Source organism: Monodelphis domestica, chromosome 6 (assembly GCF_027887165.1).
Source record: "Monodelphis domestica isolate mMonDom1 chromosome 6, mMonDom1.pri, whole genome shotgun sequence".
NCBI lineage: Eukaryota > Metazoa > Chordata > Mammalia > Didelphimorphia > Didelphidae > Monodelphis > Monodelphis domestica.
The window spans coordinates 62,758,096-62,775,518 of record NC_077232.1 but is presented as its reverse complement, the minus strand read 5'-3'; the positions used below and the strand labels follow the sequence as shown (position 1 = coordinate 62,775,518).

The following is a 17,423-nucleotide window of genomic DNA, read 5'->3' as shown; positions in this document are numbered from 1 at the left end:
AAGGGAATTATTACTATTTGGTAGAGATAGTGGCAGACTCACTGTGGTCTTCTGGGCCATGTATTGAAAACAAAACATTTCTCTCTGTCTCTGTGTCTGTCTCTGTCTGTCTTTCTCTCCCTTTGTCCCCAATTCCCACTCATTGTTTCCATGTTCTACTCTGTTCTTCTTTTTGTATGAGACTTTCATCTTTACTTTTTTCTTCTTTCCTCCTTTCTCTTGCCTTGCCATTTGAGAGCACACTCCGCTCCTTTTTCTACTCTTCCTTTCTTATTTGCATACCTTTTCCCCTCATGCCTTTTCTCTAAAAGAATTACAGAGTCGTATAAAGCCATGGATGATAAGAAACTATCTCCAGAGAAAACCAAGCATTGCCTTTTTGGAAATAAGTGATGTTGGCTATTTCCTGTCTAGTATCCAGATTTTCTGGGCTCAGTTCAGAGAAGACAACACTTCTACTTCCTGAAGTTACTCTTGTCTTAAATACGTGTAGTGAGTACACTTTGGCTTATTTTCTTTAAACTGTGTTGGAGACATGATTGTAGGGTACTCTGAAGGGTTCTGGTTCTTTCTCCTCTATTGTCACACTCTAGAAAGACCATTGTTTATGGGGAAAGAATTTTCCTAGTTGATTAAATACATTTATCCATCCCTTCCAGGTCTGGACAAGGCGAGGATGCTGGGGTCTAGAGAGGAATTATGTTTAGTGGATTGAGAGCCCAAATGACTTAGAAGAAAAGAGTCTTGTTTTTGCCCCGTTTCAGCATTATGATCCTCGGCAAATTATTTAATCTCTCAATACTTTAGGCAACTCTCTAATAATTTAAATTACAGAGAAGGTATTGGTAGAGGGAGTTTCCTCACATTGGCCCTAACCTCATTAAGTAAATAATATCTGATGAACTGGGGTGATGGCTCTGACCTTAAATGATTTCCAGAGATGCTTATATTTGAACAATTTATGAAGAAGTATCCACATTTATCCCTGGATCACCCTAGAACTTGTAGAACTTGTGTATGACGAAGAGACTCAGTTCAAAGCTACAAATGAGTTTGGTTAATTCTAGACCCAGTGTTACCTTGCTCAATAGACATATGGTTCTTTTTACTTTCCTAAATATAATTTTATTTGGTTCTTAAAGCAACCCTGTGAAGGTGGCAGGGCAGATAATTTTTTGCAGATAAGTAAACTGAGGCTCAAAGACACAGAACTAGTAAATATCAAATGCTGAACTTTTGACTCCTTGTACAATGATCTTTCCATCACATTAGGAGTCTGGCACCACAATTATTATCATCATCATTTTTTTCAAATACTGATTGAATACACTTGCTCACACTGTACCCTGTCCTGGGTGCTGATAGAATAGTATTTATAGGGTGCTTTAAGGTTTGCAAAATACTTCCCAAGTATTATCTCATTTTATCCTCACAAGGATCCTGGGAGGCAGGTGCTATTATTATCATCTCTATTTTACAGATGAGGAAACTGAGGCAGACAGAGATTAAGTGACTTGCCCAAACTAGTAAATGACTGTCCTTAGATTTGAATTCAGATCTTCCTGACTTCAGGTCCAGGGCTCTCTCTACTTCTCCTCTTAGTTATACCTTCAAATATATAGGATGGTTGGAGTGGTCCTTAATTTCTTTCTCTAGAGAATAAATGAGTTGGATTTAATGAGCTCTCAAGTCACTTCTAGAACCCTGGATCAATGGTTTTTTATCAAAGAAAGTATGACATAGCAGGAAAAACCCTAGACTCACAGCCCAGTGATACAGGTTTGAATCCTAGTTCCACTATTTTCTGTATGCCCTTGGGCAAGTTCCTTCCCTTCTCTGAATTGGTTTCTTTATCTGTAAAATGTCTGGGTTGGGCTAGATGATCTCTAAGGGCCTTTCCAGGTCTAATGCTTCTCCTCTAGCTCTGACTCTACCTGTAACTCGTTTTGTAGAAGCCCAAGAGTCCAGAGATGATTCTCAACAGAAGACATCCCTAATTTTCCTTGGGTTTATGTGCATCTTCTCATTAGCAGTAGGAAGTTAGGAAAGAAAAGAACTTCAGAAATTGTGGTCAAAAACGACAGTTTCTTCGAAACCCTAAAAATAACCTCCTTTATGAAACCTTCCCTAGTCTGCCCAAATTTATAACTTGCCCATTCACCTTCCTGTATTCCTCCTGTCCCTTACTTGGCATAGCTATATTTATCAGTATTCCTTTATATTAAAAAAAAAAAAGCACCACCAAACTATTACTGAAATCCTTCATCTTTTTCAGCAGATTTTTTTCCCTTTCCAACTCTCTTATAAATAAGAAAAAGCCTCCAACAACAAAAAACAAAACAAAACAGGCTAGATTATGTGAACACCAATCATCTCCCATGTCTTCAGTGAGAGGGCTACCTCCTCACCTCTTCTCCAGAGTTAAAATTGGTCATTATAATTACCTAATGATTTCATTTTTCTTTTTTCATTTATATTGTGGTGATCATTGTATACTTTGCTTTCCTGGTTCTGCAGCCTTCATTTTGCATCATTTCAAATGTCTCCCCTCATATTTCTTTGAATTTATCTTAAAATTTATATTATATTTCTACTAAATCTATTTATTATATTATTATAAATTAATAACTTTAGGTATATATTTATATTAAAGTACTATTTATTGTACCAAAATTATTATTTATTTTATTCATACTAAATTTATTTATCATATTATATATATCTATTTATATATCTGTATTATATATATTATATATTATTTATTATATCACAATTTTATTATTATTTATTTTATTTATACCAAATGTATCATATTATTACAAATTAATAAATCTATTAGCATATCTATATTAAATATATAACATATAATAATTATTTTTAAATAAAAATTTAATAAATTTAATAATAAAATATTATATAATATATAAAATAAAATAAAAATAATAAAAAACTTAATAAAATTTTTAATAAATTTAAATTAAAATCATCAAATTAAATTTAATTATTTAATTATATAATTATAGAATGATTTAATTATATTATATATTTTATAATTTTATTATATATTTATTATATCACTCTTTTTATTATATTTATTATTATATTATATGTACTCTTTAAAGGAAGAAAGCAAACAGTTATTAATATTCATTCCATTCATCCACCACAATTTGCTCAGTCTTTGCCCTTTTGATGGAGGTTGGGTTTTTTTCCAAAGTGTTGCTGGGAATGTAGAGAGGAGCTTTTCTGTCTTTGACCTCCTTGGGTGTAGATGTATAGCAGGGGGATCTCTAGGTTAAAGGGTACTCCAATATTTTCTTGTAGACTGTTCAAATAGTCGGGGGGGCCCCCCAGATGGCATCTCTTGCTTTAGAAACCCTTCTTTAGCATCGGCAAGGAGCGGCCACCTAGGCTCCCCTTGAAGACCCCCAGCGAGGACGCTCTCCCTCCGGAAGCAGCTACAGCCCATCTTTGGACAGTGTTGGGCGCTGGGAAGTTTTAAAGGCTAAAGTCAACACAACAGGACAGAGCTACATAAGGATGAACATCCGATTTAGGCCCGGAACCCAACGCTTCCTCACTCCAGGTTCAACCATTTCTCTTACTCCACGGTGAAATCAGCCCTAGGAAAGCACTGCTTCCACCCCGGAGGGAAAAAAAAAAAGTAAGGATTTCCCCCAAAGGCAAATTTTTATTTCAACTTCAACCAACGTTAATAAGACTTTATGGTCCGCCGTGTTAAGAGGCCTGGGGAGATGCAGGATTTCAATAAACCCCATAAGCTAACTGGGACTCAGTTTCCTCATCTGTAAAAAGAAGGGGGTTTGTTGACTAGATGGCTTCTAAATTTTAAATCTGTGATCCCATAATCCCGGCCTTCTGGGGGGAGGAGGGATTATCCTTTGTCTTCTTGGCACCAGAGGGAGAAATAGAAGTTGTAGGCAGGCAGATTTAGGCTTCACATTAGGGGAGAAACAAAAACCCAAACTGTGCCTCCCCCCCCCTCAACTGTCTAAAAGTATGTGGGGCTGCTCCCATTCCTGGAGATTTCTGGGAAAAGCGGGGCTTCTTAATTTGGGTCCGTGAACTTTTTTTTTTAACCTTTCTAAAACTACATTTGATTATAATTGATTTCCTTTGGAATCCTATCTATTTTATTCTAGTAATTTAAATGCACTCTTTAAAGGAAGAAAGCAAACATTTATTAAACACCTCCTGTATATGTCAGGCGTACTTTGTAATTATTATCTCAAGGGACTCTCACAACCACCCTGGAAGGGGGAGCTAACTATTAGGACACCCCCATTTTGCAGGTGAAGTCAATGAGGCTGGCTTGTCTAGGATGGTCTTCCAGTCTTAAACTCTAACCTCTCATTCCTTAGTTTTATCCGGTTGCCTCACACTGCCAAAAAGGTCCCGAGGGGGCGGAGCGGGTCCGAGAACCGGCGCATTAGAGGCGGGCTGGGGGCGGTGCCTTGATGTGCGTGCTGTGCGCGAGGGCTTCGCTCTGGAGAGCGGCTGGCCCGGCGGAGCTCTGGTCCCTGAAACGCAGCCCAGACTCCGCCCCAGGCGCCTTCGCACGCCTCCCCCCCCTCCCCCTGTCCCGGCTTGAAGTGGGGGAGCAGGGCGGGGCGAGGGTCAGGTGACCCGACCGGAGGGGAGGGAGCGAGAGAGCGAGCGGGTGGCGGCGGCTGCGGCGGCTGCGGCGCCTGAGGAGCCCGGGGCCCCTAGGCGGCTGGGGTGGTCTTGTGTGGGTGGGGGTCGTGGAGGCCTAGGTTACAACCACGCCATGGGGGGCTTGAAGGAGGAGCTGCTCAAGGCCATCTGGCACGCCTTCACTGCGCTCGATCTGGACCGTAGCGGCAAAGTATCCAAGTCTCAGCTCAAGGTGGGTCCTTTAGATCTCAGATCCCCAACCCCCGGGCGGGCTGTCTGTCCAGACGGCCGGCGGGAGAGGGAGAGGGAGAGGGAGAGGGAGAGGGAGAGGGAGAGGGGCAGACTGGCTTGGATTTCGCCACGGCTTCCCCGAGCCTTACACCTTAGCGGAATCTTAATCAGGGATCCCGGAGGTTGTCTAATCCCGGACTTCTCATTTTACAAAGGGGGAAACCGAGGCCCAGCGCAGTCCCCAATCCAGACTCAGCGTCTCGGGCGGTGCTGGCGAATGGGATTTGTAGGGTCGAGTCCTTGAACTCCACAGCAGGAGGAAGGGTCTGGGCTAAATTCCCACTTGGACAAGCGTGCAAACTGAAGTTGGAGGGAGCTGACTGAGGCTAGGCTGGTGGAAAGGAGTGTGTGCCGTTTCATTTCCCCTAGGTTCTGTTTTTGTGTTTCAATTTCCATAGGCTCTGTGTGCGTCTCATTCTCCATTGGTTCTGGTATTGCATGAGTGTTTCATGCTGCCTAGATCTTAATTTGTGTGTGTATTTCAGTTTGTGGAGTGTGTTTCTGCCTCTCCCGGTTCTCGTATTATGTGTGATTTTTTCAATCTGGTATGTGTGTGTTTCAGACTCTAGTTTAAAAGTGTGTATTTCAGTTTGGGGTTTGTGTGTGTTTCAGACTGCACAGGCCCTAGTTAGTGTGCATTTCAGTTTGGGGTTTGTGTGTTTCAGTCTCCATAGGTTGTTTTGTGTGTATTTTTCAATCCGCTTTGTGTGTTTCAGACTGCACAGGCTCAAGTTTGTGTGTATTTCCATCTAGAGTGTATTTCAGTTTGGGGTTTGTGTGTGTTTCAGACTGCACAGGCCCTAGTTTGTGTGTATTTCAGTTTGGTGTTTGTGTGTTTCAGTCTCCATAAGTTGTTTTGTGTGTATTTTTCAATTGCTTTGTGTGTTTCAGACTGCACAGGATCAAGTTTGTGTGTATTTCCATCTAGAGTGTGTGTATTTCAGTTTGGGGTTTGTGTGTGTTTCAATCTCCATAGGTTCTGAATTGTCTGTATTTTTTAATTTGGTTTGTGTGTTTCAGATTGTACAGGTTCCAGTTTGTGTTGGTATTTCAGCCTAGGATGTTTGTGTGTCTGTTTTAATCTCCATAGGGTCTGGTATTGAGGTTCTTGTGCTATGTTTCAGTCTGCACAGGTTCTGGTATTTTTAAAGTTTATTTTTAATTTTATGTGTGAATGGGTTTGTGTGTATTTTTCAGTCTGGAGAGAGTGTGTGTGTGTATGTTCCAAAATGTGCCCTCTTCAGCCGGCTTAGGCTCTGGTTTCATATGTGTGGGTCAGGCTCCAGTGGAGTTGGTTGAGGTTTTGGGTCTAGCAAAGGGGGAGAGCCTATGATTTGACCAGAGGAACTGGGGTGCCCTAATTCTAGTTAGTTCCTTTTCTGCCACCCTTGGCTGCCTCTTCAAAAATGAAAGAGTTAATAGGAGATTTGAATAGCTTTTAGGGAGGTGGGGATTCGCTTGGTTGGCGACACCTATTTTTGGAAGTTTGCTTTTTTACTCCCTTTCCGATTTCTCACACACCCTCTCAGTGGGTTGGCATCCTCTGATTTGCACACGTAGCTACTTCTCCTTTAGGCTGGAACTAGTGGGAATTTGGAACTCAAAAGGACAGGATTTAGTTCTTCTGGGTATGGTATTCTTACCTTGAGCAAACCCTGCCTGTTCTTCTTCCTCCTTCCCACCATTGTTTGCTTTTAGCTTTTAGCTTTGCCAAAGTTTTTTTCATGCCCCCACAGTGAGTCTGCCTGTATATTGAGTGAAATGAGCTTGGGCTGGAAGAATGGGCGGAGAGATATTTCAGGAGTCCAAGATAGGAGGAAAGAAGAGAAACCATCTATATAAATTTTCAGGATGGATACATTTGTAAAGACTTTCCCCAAAGTTAATTCTTAAAATTATTTTATTATAAATTTACATCAGTGAAAACAGAGAAAATAAGGAACAAAATAAATCCCTTTTAGCAAAGAAAAACCAACCAAAGAAGACAAATGCATTTGTTACGTGTTCCTTGCCAAGGGCCCCTGAAGTCCTTATACCTTTGACTTAAAAAAAAAATGGATATGTGATTGTGAGTGCAGTTTTGGCTGTGGATCTCAGTTTGTAATTTTCTATGTTTGTCATTTATTTTAATTCTATTCATTTTGCCAATAATTCTAGACTTGAACAAGTTTAAAGATCCTATTTTAGTTTGCCAGAAAATACTGCTAGCAGCCTGGATCAGGATTTTTAGAAGAGGGCCGACCTTCCCAAGCTTTTCAGTTATAGTCTCAGCTGAGGAATTTAGGAGCTGGTGACCCCAAGGTAGTTCAGCAAGCCTTGATTTAATTGCTCCTGTCTTCAAGACACTATGCTAGGCTTGGGGATTTGAGGCGAAAAAAGGGTGCTCCGCAAGGAGCTGACACTCTCTTGGGGGGGGGGGAGGAGAGGGTTTTTTTTTTTTTTTAAATAATTACGTCCGAACTCCACACACCCAATGGATGTCGTCTCAGAGGAAGGTGTTTATTCCCATCATGGCACCATGGCTTGCACATCTTTGGAAGTCCTCCTTTGGCATTGCCATCTGCGTCTGCATCATGTTATTTTGAATAGCCCTAATGATGGTAACTCTTCATCCTGCAAGTGAGATCTGATTTCTGTAGATAACTACCAGAGTGTGCTAATTAAAGGCCAAAGCTGTTTCACCCAAAGGTAATGGGACTTTTTGGAATGACTTTGAAGGTGATTCCCCAGAGGGATTCTGAGCCTGTTTTGAATAATGGCAGCATTGCTAGAATAAGCAGATAGCTTCCAAGAGTGGGTCCTTTTTGGGGTGAAAACAGAGGGGTTTAGCACTTAGATCCACATGGAAGTTCTGATGGGCATATTTGTTTATTAAAATCAGTCTCTCTCTTTTTTTTCTTCAATCACCAGGTCTGACTTTTTAGCTGATTACAATAGGTAAAAATCCTTCTTTAAAGGGTGAATATTTAGCATCATTAGGGATATTCACAGTTATATGAAGCCCACTCAGGAAGTAATCAGTGATGGGGCAGCTAGGTGGATAGAGAGCCAGGCCTGGAGGTGGGAGGTCCTGGCCTCAGACACTTCCTAGCTGGGTGACCCTGGGCAAGTCACTTAACCCCCAATGTCTAGCTCTTTCCACTTTTCTGCCTTAGAACCTGTACATAGTATTTATCCTAAGATGAAAGTTTTGAATGAAGTTTTTTTTTTTTTAAGGTAGTCAGTGATGAGGCAACCAAAAAAAGCAAGAACAGTCTGCCGGTGGCATATGATAGGAATAACATCCAGCCATCAGGAAGCAGTAAATTATCTCTTTCTGGTTCTTGGCCCAGGTTGGACCAAACCTGGAATATTGCATTTACTTCTGAGGGTCTCATTTTAGAAAGGATCTTGATAAACTAGCTGGAGAGCATCTTGGGAAGTTCTTTGGAATGGAGAAAGCTGGAGATGGTGCCCTTTGTGGACCGCTTGAAAGAACTGGGCTCGTTTCATTGGGAGAAGAGATGACCTAGAGGACCCAAGCTGTGCTGTCTTCTTAGATTTGAAGAGCCGAGTGTGGCAGAGGCATTAGATTTGTTTGGCTTGGCTTTGGAGGGCAGAATCGTGGACAGTCAGTATCCTTAGCAGAGTCAGATTTGGAAGGAAGAGCTTCCAGGGAATTGAAAAGGAAAATAGGCTGCCAGGAGATCTTTTGGTGGAGGCTTCGGGAGTTCCTCTCCACCCTGAGCTCCTGTGCCTTCCTGTTTTCTCTTATATATTATATCCAACCTTAACGTCTCTAGAATTCTAGTCCTGGATGACGACTGCCCGCATCACCATTATTTCCTGCTTCATGTTTTGGCGAGTCAGATTCTACATGCCCAAAGTGGAGCCCATCGTCTTCTCCAAACCCATCTTCTCCGGACGCGATTGTCTCATCTCACCGAATTTCAGTCCTTGGGGTCAGTCTCTGATGGCTCTTCTCTGGATCTAATTGGTTATCAAGACCTCTTGGGTCTTCCTCCTGCATCTCTTGCATTCCCTTTTCTCCACTCACAGGTGGAGCTCCGGCGGGATCTTCTGACTTCTTGTCTGGACCAGCCTTCTCGTTGTCCACGTCCCTGATGCCTCGGTCTCCTTGGGCCACCCACTTGTTCCATTTCTTCCACGACTCCCAGGATAAAATACTAGCTTTTCTGGTTGGCACTTTGGGTCCTCTATAATCTGACCTCACCCTTTTAAGCCATATTTCCCTATATTGTCTATTCCAGTCAAATAGGACTAGTTTTCCCCTAAATTCAGCCTTCCATCGCTTTCCTGTGTGTCTGCCCAGACACTGTCCCATACCTTCTGCCACTTTTCAGAAACTCTGTCTTTCTTGTAACCATTTCTCCGATGCCTCACATTGGAACGTCTTCCCAGATGTCTCCTCCTCTCCTCTCCCTCCAATTGCTGGTGTTCTCTGCCTCCTCAGATGACCGCTTATTTATTTTACCTTTGCAGGCTAAGCTTCTTGGCAGGAATTTTTTTTTTCCCCTTTGTAGCGCCTCTCCTGCCCCCAGCACGTAGCAGGCATTTAATCGGTACTTGAATAACTGAACTCAGTTAAAATTGAGTTGTGGAAATTTCCCATCCACTCACTTTCTCCTACAATGTCCTTGTGTTGCGGTTGTCGTTTCGGGGTTCTGGTTGCCTGTATAGGAAACCGTCTTCATTTGGGTCACTATGGAAGACGTTAAAACTGCCTCTCCAGGAGAGCACTGTGACTCCTGCCGGTGGAAATGGATGGGGAGACTAAGGCACAGAACTGCCATTTGCTGCTTTCATTCCTTCACACTCTCGGCTGAGTGAAGCCGGAGAAAATGACAAAAAAGGAGAAACCTGCTGCCTGGGTCTACTGCAAAGTTATGTGCCCGAGCTCCGACGGGCCTTCGCTGCTGTGCCTCCTCTTCTGCCTCCTCAATGAAGCCCCCGAGCGGCTCTTTCTCATCCCTTTTCCATCTTCCCAGAGCCTCTGCTGGCCTCCTACTTCACTGAAAACATTGAGGCCGTCTGCCGAGGGCTCCCCCTTCACCCTCCTTTCTTCTGCCACTCTTCCACCCGCTCCCTGACAAGCCCAGGACTTATTTGTTCCGGGAATGGCGTCGAGGGAAGACCCGAATTCAGCTCCCTCCTCAGGCACTTCCTGGGCACGTGGCCTTTCGCCTCCCTGCCTCTGTTTATGGAGCTACCACAGGAGGTAGACCTGCGGACAGAGTCCCTGTGAGGATGGGATGGGGGCGTGCTCAGCCTGGTACCCGGATGGAGGAGGAGCTCAGACTTGGGGTTTGGTGTGTTCTGCTGCTGACTTACAGTTTAAAATCTCCAGCCGCCTGCTGCCCCCTCGAGCACCTTAAACTTACCGTGTTCCAGAGAGAGCTCGTCATCTTCTCCCGGGGTGTCCTCGTCCTCCCGGGCCTCATCCTCAGCCTCTGCGGCCCCCTGGTGTGGCCGAGGAGCAAAGGGAGGCCCTGAGCGAGGAGTGAGGAGCAGAGCCAGGACTTGTCCGCACTCCTGGGCAAGCAGGCTGAGAGGGATGAGCCTCCTGGGAGACGAGGGCGTCAAGGGAAGAGATTCCAGTTGGGTCTTTCCTTGACTCCCGCGCAGTAGTCCCGTCCGTGGGGATTGCTTGCTGTAATGGACAGCTTTCTGGGCTTGTCACAGGGCCCCATTTCGCCTCTGACACCGACTGCCCCTCAGTTTTGAGCTCTAAGACACGTGGACCCGAGGGGCAGCCGGGTAGCCCGGTGGAGAGCGCCAGGCTTGGAGCCAGGAGGACCCGGGTTCAAATGTGCCCCAACACCGGGCAAGTCGCTTCATCCGAATTCCCAGCCCTTCCCTGCTTCTGCCCCCAGTTCAAGAACCCAGTTCTGGGTTCTTGACCCCCAGAATGCAAACTTGGGCGGGTTCTGCGGCGGGGAGAGGACGGGCGCAGGGAAACGTGGGGCGCCTGTCTGCCGGGGAGGAATTTCCTGCCAATGGCGATTCTCCAAGACGGCGACGGGTGAAGTTCCTCCATTTTGGAAGGTTCTTCATCCTCTCAGTGATGTTGCTGAAGCAGCACCCCAGGATCTGGAGGTGGCGCCGAGAAGCAGCGGGTGGCTGATCCTGTCAGGAGAAGGAGGCTGCCGATGGAGGCCTCAAGCCCAGGAGGAGATCATCGTCATTGGACTGTTCCCCAGAGGATAGGAAGCTGAATGGATAAATGCCACAGGGGAAGCCTGCGGCAAAGCACCGAGGTGTCTGCACCAAGGAACCAGAAAACCGCTTCAGTCCTGCCCTCAAGCTCACAGTGTAGTCTAGTGGGAAAAAAATCAGACTCCTAGAATGTGAAATTGGAGCTGCAAAGGCTTTAAAATGTTAAAGAATTATTGTATTCTATTTTATATTTCTATTATTCAATGATTAAATTTATTCACATTAAAATTAAACTTATTGAATTATTTATTTTTATTTTATTTAAGATTATTTTCTAGGTCAACACTTTTTTTTTTTAAATCCTTACCTTTTGCCTAAGACTTGATATGATGTATTGGTTCCAAGGCAGAAAAGCAGTAAGGTCTGGGCAGTGGGGATTAAGAGACTTGTCCAGGGTCACACAGCTGGGAAGTGTCTGAGGCCTCTGGTCTCTGGGCCTGGCTCTTAATCCACTGAGGCACCCAGCTGCCCCCTAGGCCAACACGTTCAACTTCCTGAGGTCCAGAGGAGGGATGTGATTTGCTCAGTCAAGAATTTAAAATATAGCACTCCTGGGACTCAAAATAAGGCCTCTTCATTCCAAGTTTGGTAGTCTTTTTAATAAAAAATGTGTAATAAAAAATGTAAGTAGTTAAATCATAAATAATATATGCTAAGAGTTTTAAAGAAAAAATCAACCTGTGAATGTGAGGGTTGGTACAAAATGTATTCTTAACTACTGAAGGAATGAAAACTAAGGAAGTGATCTTTTGGGAAAGATTTTCTGGAAAAGCTGAATCCTGACTTTCAGAGTTTGCTTAAATAGGGGAAGCCTGTGAACGGTAGTCTGGGGGATTTAGATTGGATTCATTGACTCTCGTGGAGAGCTATTTTGAGTTTTTAAAGAGGAATGGAATAATGATGATAGTTTTCAACAACTGTGTGGAATAAATTGAAATGAATTTTCAAGGAGGCAGAGGAGACTGTATTTCCTTTTTTTTTTTAAACCCTTACCTTCCGTCTTGGAGTCAATACTGTGTATTGGCTCCAAGGCAGAAGAGTGGTAAGGGCTAGGCAATGGGGGTCAAGTGACTTGCCCAGGGTCAAACAGCTAGGAAGTGGCTGAGACCAGATTTGAACCCAGGACCTGTCTCTAGGCCTGGCTCTCCATCCACTGAACCACCCAGCTGTCCCTGTATTTCTTTTTGTAAAGAGTTCAATGAAAAAGTTTTCTCACATGGAGTGTCTTGTCACGAATCTTCCCAGTAGTTGGGATATAGTCCGACAACATGAAACTAGACTTAAAAGTGAGGGAGAGGATTTGAGGATAAGGTGACTGTACTGAACCTCATCAGGGAGAGTTGAATTATGGACGTGGCCGGAGCAGCTCCCCGGAGAGGCAGGACAGTGTTCTGGCCACACTGGCTAGCCAGATGGATCCGCTGAATCGGCTGTTGTGCTTCTGCCTTGTTTTGGGGGGATGTCGGGGCTCGGGGGGTGAGTGTTGGATCCAGGGGCCCAAGAAGAAGAGGAAAGACTGGGCTGTTTCTCTGCGCTTCACTTGTGGTGAGTTGACAAAGCTTAGACGATGCGAGCAGTGGGTCCTCGGGGTGAGGAGACGTCAGGAAGCCCGAGACTCCTGCCCGCCGTCCCATGACCGGGTCATGGCCTTTCCCAACTTCCTCATCCTGGGCCCAGATGCTCTGTCCTGCAGACACTGTCGGAGCCACTGAGGTGAGATAAGGCAGGGTCAGGACAGCGTGGAGAGGGTGAGACTTGGTGACGGATGCGCACGTCAGTGCCCTGAGATCCCCGAGTGGGCGAGCGGGAGCAGAGCAGCCCCTCAGACGGTCTGAGCATAAAAGGAGAAAACCACCGAGAGGAGAGAAGAAGTCAGGAAAGGGAAGAGTGACTCCTTGGGGAAAGGGGCCGCACTCTCGGGGAGACAATGCTCCGGAGGAAATTGGTCATGGGGTTCATTGTGAGGAGGAATTGTCCAGGGATTTGCAGTTAGGGTTGTGTTTTCTGAGGCTGCAGAAAATCTTCATGCCTAAAGAGCAGGATTTGTTCTAGCGACAGGAACATTGTCAGTCAACTGAAATGAATCTTTTGCCCTAGGAAAGCTTGATCATTGCCTGTTTGGTGTAGAGAAAAACGTCCTTTTTTCCTTCCATCCGGCAAGTTGCAAAGTGCATGGAAACGTCATATTTTCAGAAAGGCAAATTGTTTGACTTCAATATTTTGAAACACTTTCTGGGAGGATTTAACACCAGAAACTCAAGCTATGTTGAAATACTGCTTTTCAGGGAACTTTTTTTTTTTTAAACCCTTACCTTCCAGCTTGGAGTCAGTACTGTGTATTGGCTCCAAGGCAGAAGAGAGGTAAGGGCTAGGCCATGGGGGTTAAGTGACTTGCCCAGGGTCACACAGCTGGGAAGTGTCTGAGGTCAGATTTGAAGACAGGCCATCTCCAGGCTTGGCTCTGTCCACTGTGCCCCCAATTTACTTTCTAAAGTGGTTGCCCCGGTTTTTATTTTTGAATTTTTCAGAGTATGCCCATACTTGTTTCTCCACAATCCTGTGAACATTATTTATTTTCAATTATTTTTTCCAGTTTGATGGGTATGAGGCCATCCATAATAGAAGCCTTCACTTCATTTTCTGTCATTTTAACTGTTGTTGACAATCTGGCTTCTGACCTCATCCTTCAAATGAAACCGGTTCCCAATGATCTTCTGATCGCCAGATCTCATGACTTTCTCAGATCTGGTCCTTCTGGACTCTCATGTAGCCTCTGATGCTGTCCATCATCCTTTTCTCACTGATACTCTTCTCTAGGATTTCCTGGTGCTCCTCTGGCCTGGACCTTCTCCTGACCCTTCCTCTGTCTCCTGGGCTTGTGACACGCCCCACAGGGCTCTCTTCTGGGGCCTCTTCTCTTTCCCCTCCAGATGATGACTCCAACACTCCTGACCCTTCCTAATCTGGCTCCCTCCTTTCTTTCTAGTGACCTTGCCCCTCACTCCCAGCCTTGTGCCCTGGGATCCATTGACACTGGCCTCCTGGCTGTTCTTCATTTGGGTCTCCCCCCCTTCCTCTCCCCCTCCTCTCTCCTCCTTCTCCCCCTCCTCTCTCCTCCTTCTCCCCCTCTTCTTCCTCCTCCTCCTCCTCTCTCCCTCCTCCCCTTTCTCCCTATTCTCTCTCTTCCCCCTCCTCCTCCTTTCTCCTTCTCTCTTCTTCCCCTCCTCCTCCTTTCTCCTCCTCCTCCTCTCTCCTTCTTCTCCCCCTCCTTCTCCTTTCTTTTCCTCCTCTCTCCCCCCTCCTCCTTTCTCCTCCTCCTCCTCCTCTCTCCCCCTTTCTCATCCTTTCTCCTCCTCTTCCTCTTCCTCTTTCCTCTTCCCTCCTTCCTCCTCTCCCTCCTCATCTCAGGCTCCTGGCTTTCTTCAACAAGAAGCCTTTCCTGACACCCCCCCACCCCCAGTGTCTTTCTTCTGTTGATTAGTCTTATATGTATTTGATCTGTACAAAGCTGTTTTCATGTTGTCTAGCTCATTGGAGACTATCTTTTACCCTTCCTTGTCCAGGGCTTGGTATGATGCCCAGCATATAGCAGGCCCCTAATTCTTGTTGCCTGATTGGCTTCTAACACAATTTTTAATCCTTTGGATAGTAGTGAAGTCGAATACTTTTTTCCAAGTAATTTTTACTTTTTTCCAAGTGATTTTTACAGTATATGTGTGCTCTTTGGAAAATTGTTCCTATTCCTTGACTCTTTGGTCTCTCGGGACTGGGTGTTGCTTTTGAACATTTTTTTAATAGTTCCTTATAAATAAAAAGTGTTGTTTTTATTTTCATATTAACTCTAAATTTTTTAGTTCCATTTTTTCCAATTATATTTTTTTGTATTTTGTATTTTATATTTTGTTCATTGTAAATTTATTTTTATTTCATTAAAACACGTTTTTTGTCTTTGATATTTTCTAGATTTTGCATAATGGATATAGTTTTAAAAATCTATAATTGAATTAAGTATTCTTTCCATGTTTTTATAATTAATTTTAAAAGTATTTATGTATGATGCAGTTAGAATACATTTTGCCATATGATATGAAATATGGATGTATTTCTACTACATGATTATTCAGTTTTATAATCATTAAATGATGACTCTTTTCTGGGGCCTCTTCTCTTTCCCCTCCAGATGCCTACCCCAACACTCCTGACCCTTCCTAATCTGGCTCCCTCCTTTTTTTTATAAATTTGCCAAGCTCTCACCTTTGGCATTTATTGGTTTAGTGTCTGAGATGTCTTTCCAATCCCATGGATTTATTTCTCGACTTTTTCCTAGGATTAAATAGTTTTGGTGATAGTCATTTCATAATATATTTTAAAGTCTGTATGTGCAAATTTGCCTTCATCAGCCTTTGGTCCCTATATATCCACTTGGAATTCTTGCCCATTAAAAAAAAAAGATGTATTGATATATATATTTTTAGTATCACCTACATTTTCCTGAGTATCCCTCCCCTACCTCTCCTACAGAGGCATCCCTATAATAAATGAATAAAGAAGGAAAGAAATAGTTCAGCAAAACTAGCCAACATATTGAAAATAGATGTTCTAGACAATCCCATCGTGGCCTGCTCTATCTCTGGAGGAGAAGGTACTTATTTCTATTTCTTTTAGGGAGTGGGAGGAGAAAGCTAGATTATTTTTTGCCACATTCGGTTTGGGCTCTAAATCTATGATCCTATCTATGATCTAGAGCTGGAAGGGACCTCGGAGGCTCCCTAATCAAACTCCTTCCTTTACAGATGAAGAAACCGAGTCCCACAGAGGTGATTTGCCCAAATTCAAAGTAGCAGAACCAAGAGCTGAACCCAGGTCCTTTGATTCTAAATCAGAACCCTTTCCACGGCCTCACGCCAACTCTCAGCATCGTTGTCGTATGCCGTCTTTTCGGTTCTGCTCATTTCACTTGACAAAAGTTCCTGTAAATCTTCTCATGCTTCATGGTGCTCATTAAGTTCATTTCTTCCAATACAGTAGTATTTTATCCCATTCCAGTTCATTTCCATTTGTTTAACCCAATGAAGAGACATCTCCTTTGTTTCCAGTTCTTTTCTATTACAAAAAATAGTCATTGTAAGTGTTTTGGTGTATGTCGTGCCGTTCTTTTTATTATACCTCGGAGTGGGATATTTGGATCAAAGGGCATCTGAGTCACTTTCTTTAAATAATTCCAAGTTTCTGTGGTAGTTAGACCAACTGTATATACGCATCGTGCTTTCCCCTCACTCCCTCAACACTGAAAATGACCATTTGTCAATTTACTCGGTGTTACGTAAAGCTTGAGTTGTTTGGTGTCACCTTTCTGTGGTTAGTGCTTTGGAGCCTTCCTTTATATGGTTGTAAAAAGTTGTGATTCTTCTTTTGAGACCCGTTTGTTCATATCTTTTTAACCACTTCTTTATTGGGGGAGGACTCTTGCTTTGATATGCTTTGGTTAGGGATGTTCGTCATTTGCAAATAGATTGTGTCAGGATCCTGTTTGGTTCTGTGAAGGGCTGGTATTTTGACTGGTGCGGTACTGTTGATTTGGAAGTATTATTTCTACTCTATTGGACCAATGCATGTAGTGAGTGCACATCTCTTGATTCCATTTCCTTAAAAACTTAAAAAATTTATTTTATATTCTGAATTTAACAAACACCGTAAAAAGGACAAAAGAAAAAAGATTACATAGGAAACCAATTTATCTGTTATAGATAAGACAGCTTGCTTTTTATTTTTATTTTTAATTATTTTATTTATTTTTTAAAAAACCCTTACCTTCCGTCTTGGAATCAATACTGTGCATTGGTTCCAAGGCAGAAGAACAGTAAGGGCTAGGCCATGGGGGTTAAGTGACTTGCCCAGGGTCACATAGCTGGGAAGTGTCTGAGGCCTGATTTGAACCTAGGACCTCCCATCTCTAGGCCTGATTCTCAATCCACTGAGCTACCCAGCTGCCCCTCGATAGCTTGCTTTTAAAAAAAGTATATTATTTATTCAACCTTTTACTTTGAAAGCAAGTGTTCTTTCTGGGTGTTTCCTTCTGAAACTCCTCTCTTCCGTGTCCTCAGAAAATGCTTCACTGACCTCCCTCCCCATTTTAGGGGGAGGTAATACTATCAATAGTTCTCCTCTTCCACCCAGATGTTCCTCTTAAATAAAGAAAAGCATGATCATAGCAAGTAAGCATTTTAATAGCAAATCCACACATTTGCTGAGTCCAATAA

General features: G+C 43.5%; 1 protein-coding gene across 1 annotated transcript in view; it reads left to right on the top strand.

Moving 5' to 3' along the window:
* The first annotated feature begins 4,640 nt into the window (after window positions 1–4,640).
* The window catches only part of SWAP70 (switching B cell complex subunit SWAP70), a 76,648-nt gene continuing 63,865 nt past the window's right edge, over window positions 4,641–17,423 (top strand). Inside the window, exon 1 of the mRNA XM_001367493.4 lies at window positions 4,641–4,888. Within this exon, the coding sequence (XP_001367530.1) occupies window positions 4,790–4,888 (99 nt within the window). The 5' untranslated portion in view covers window positions 4,641–4,789. The remainder of the gene's footprint in view (window positions 4,889–17,423) is intronic.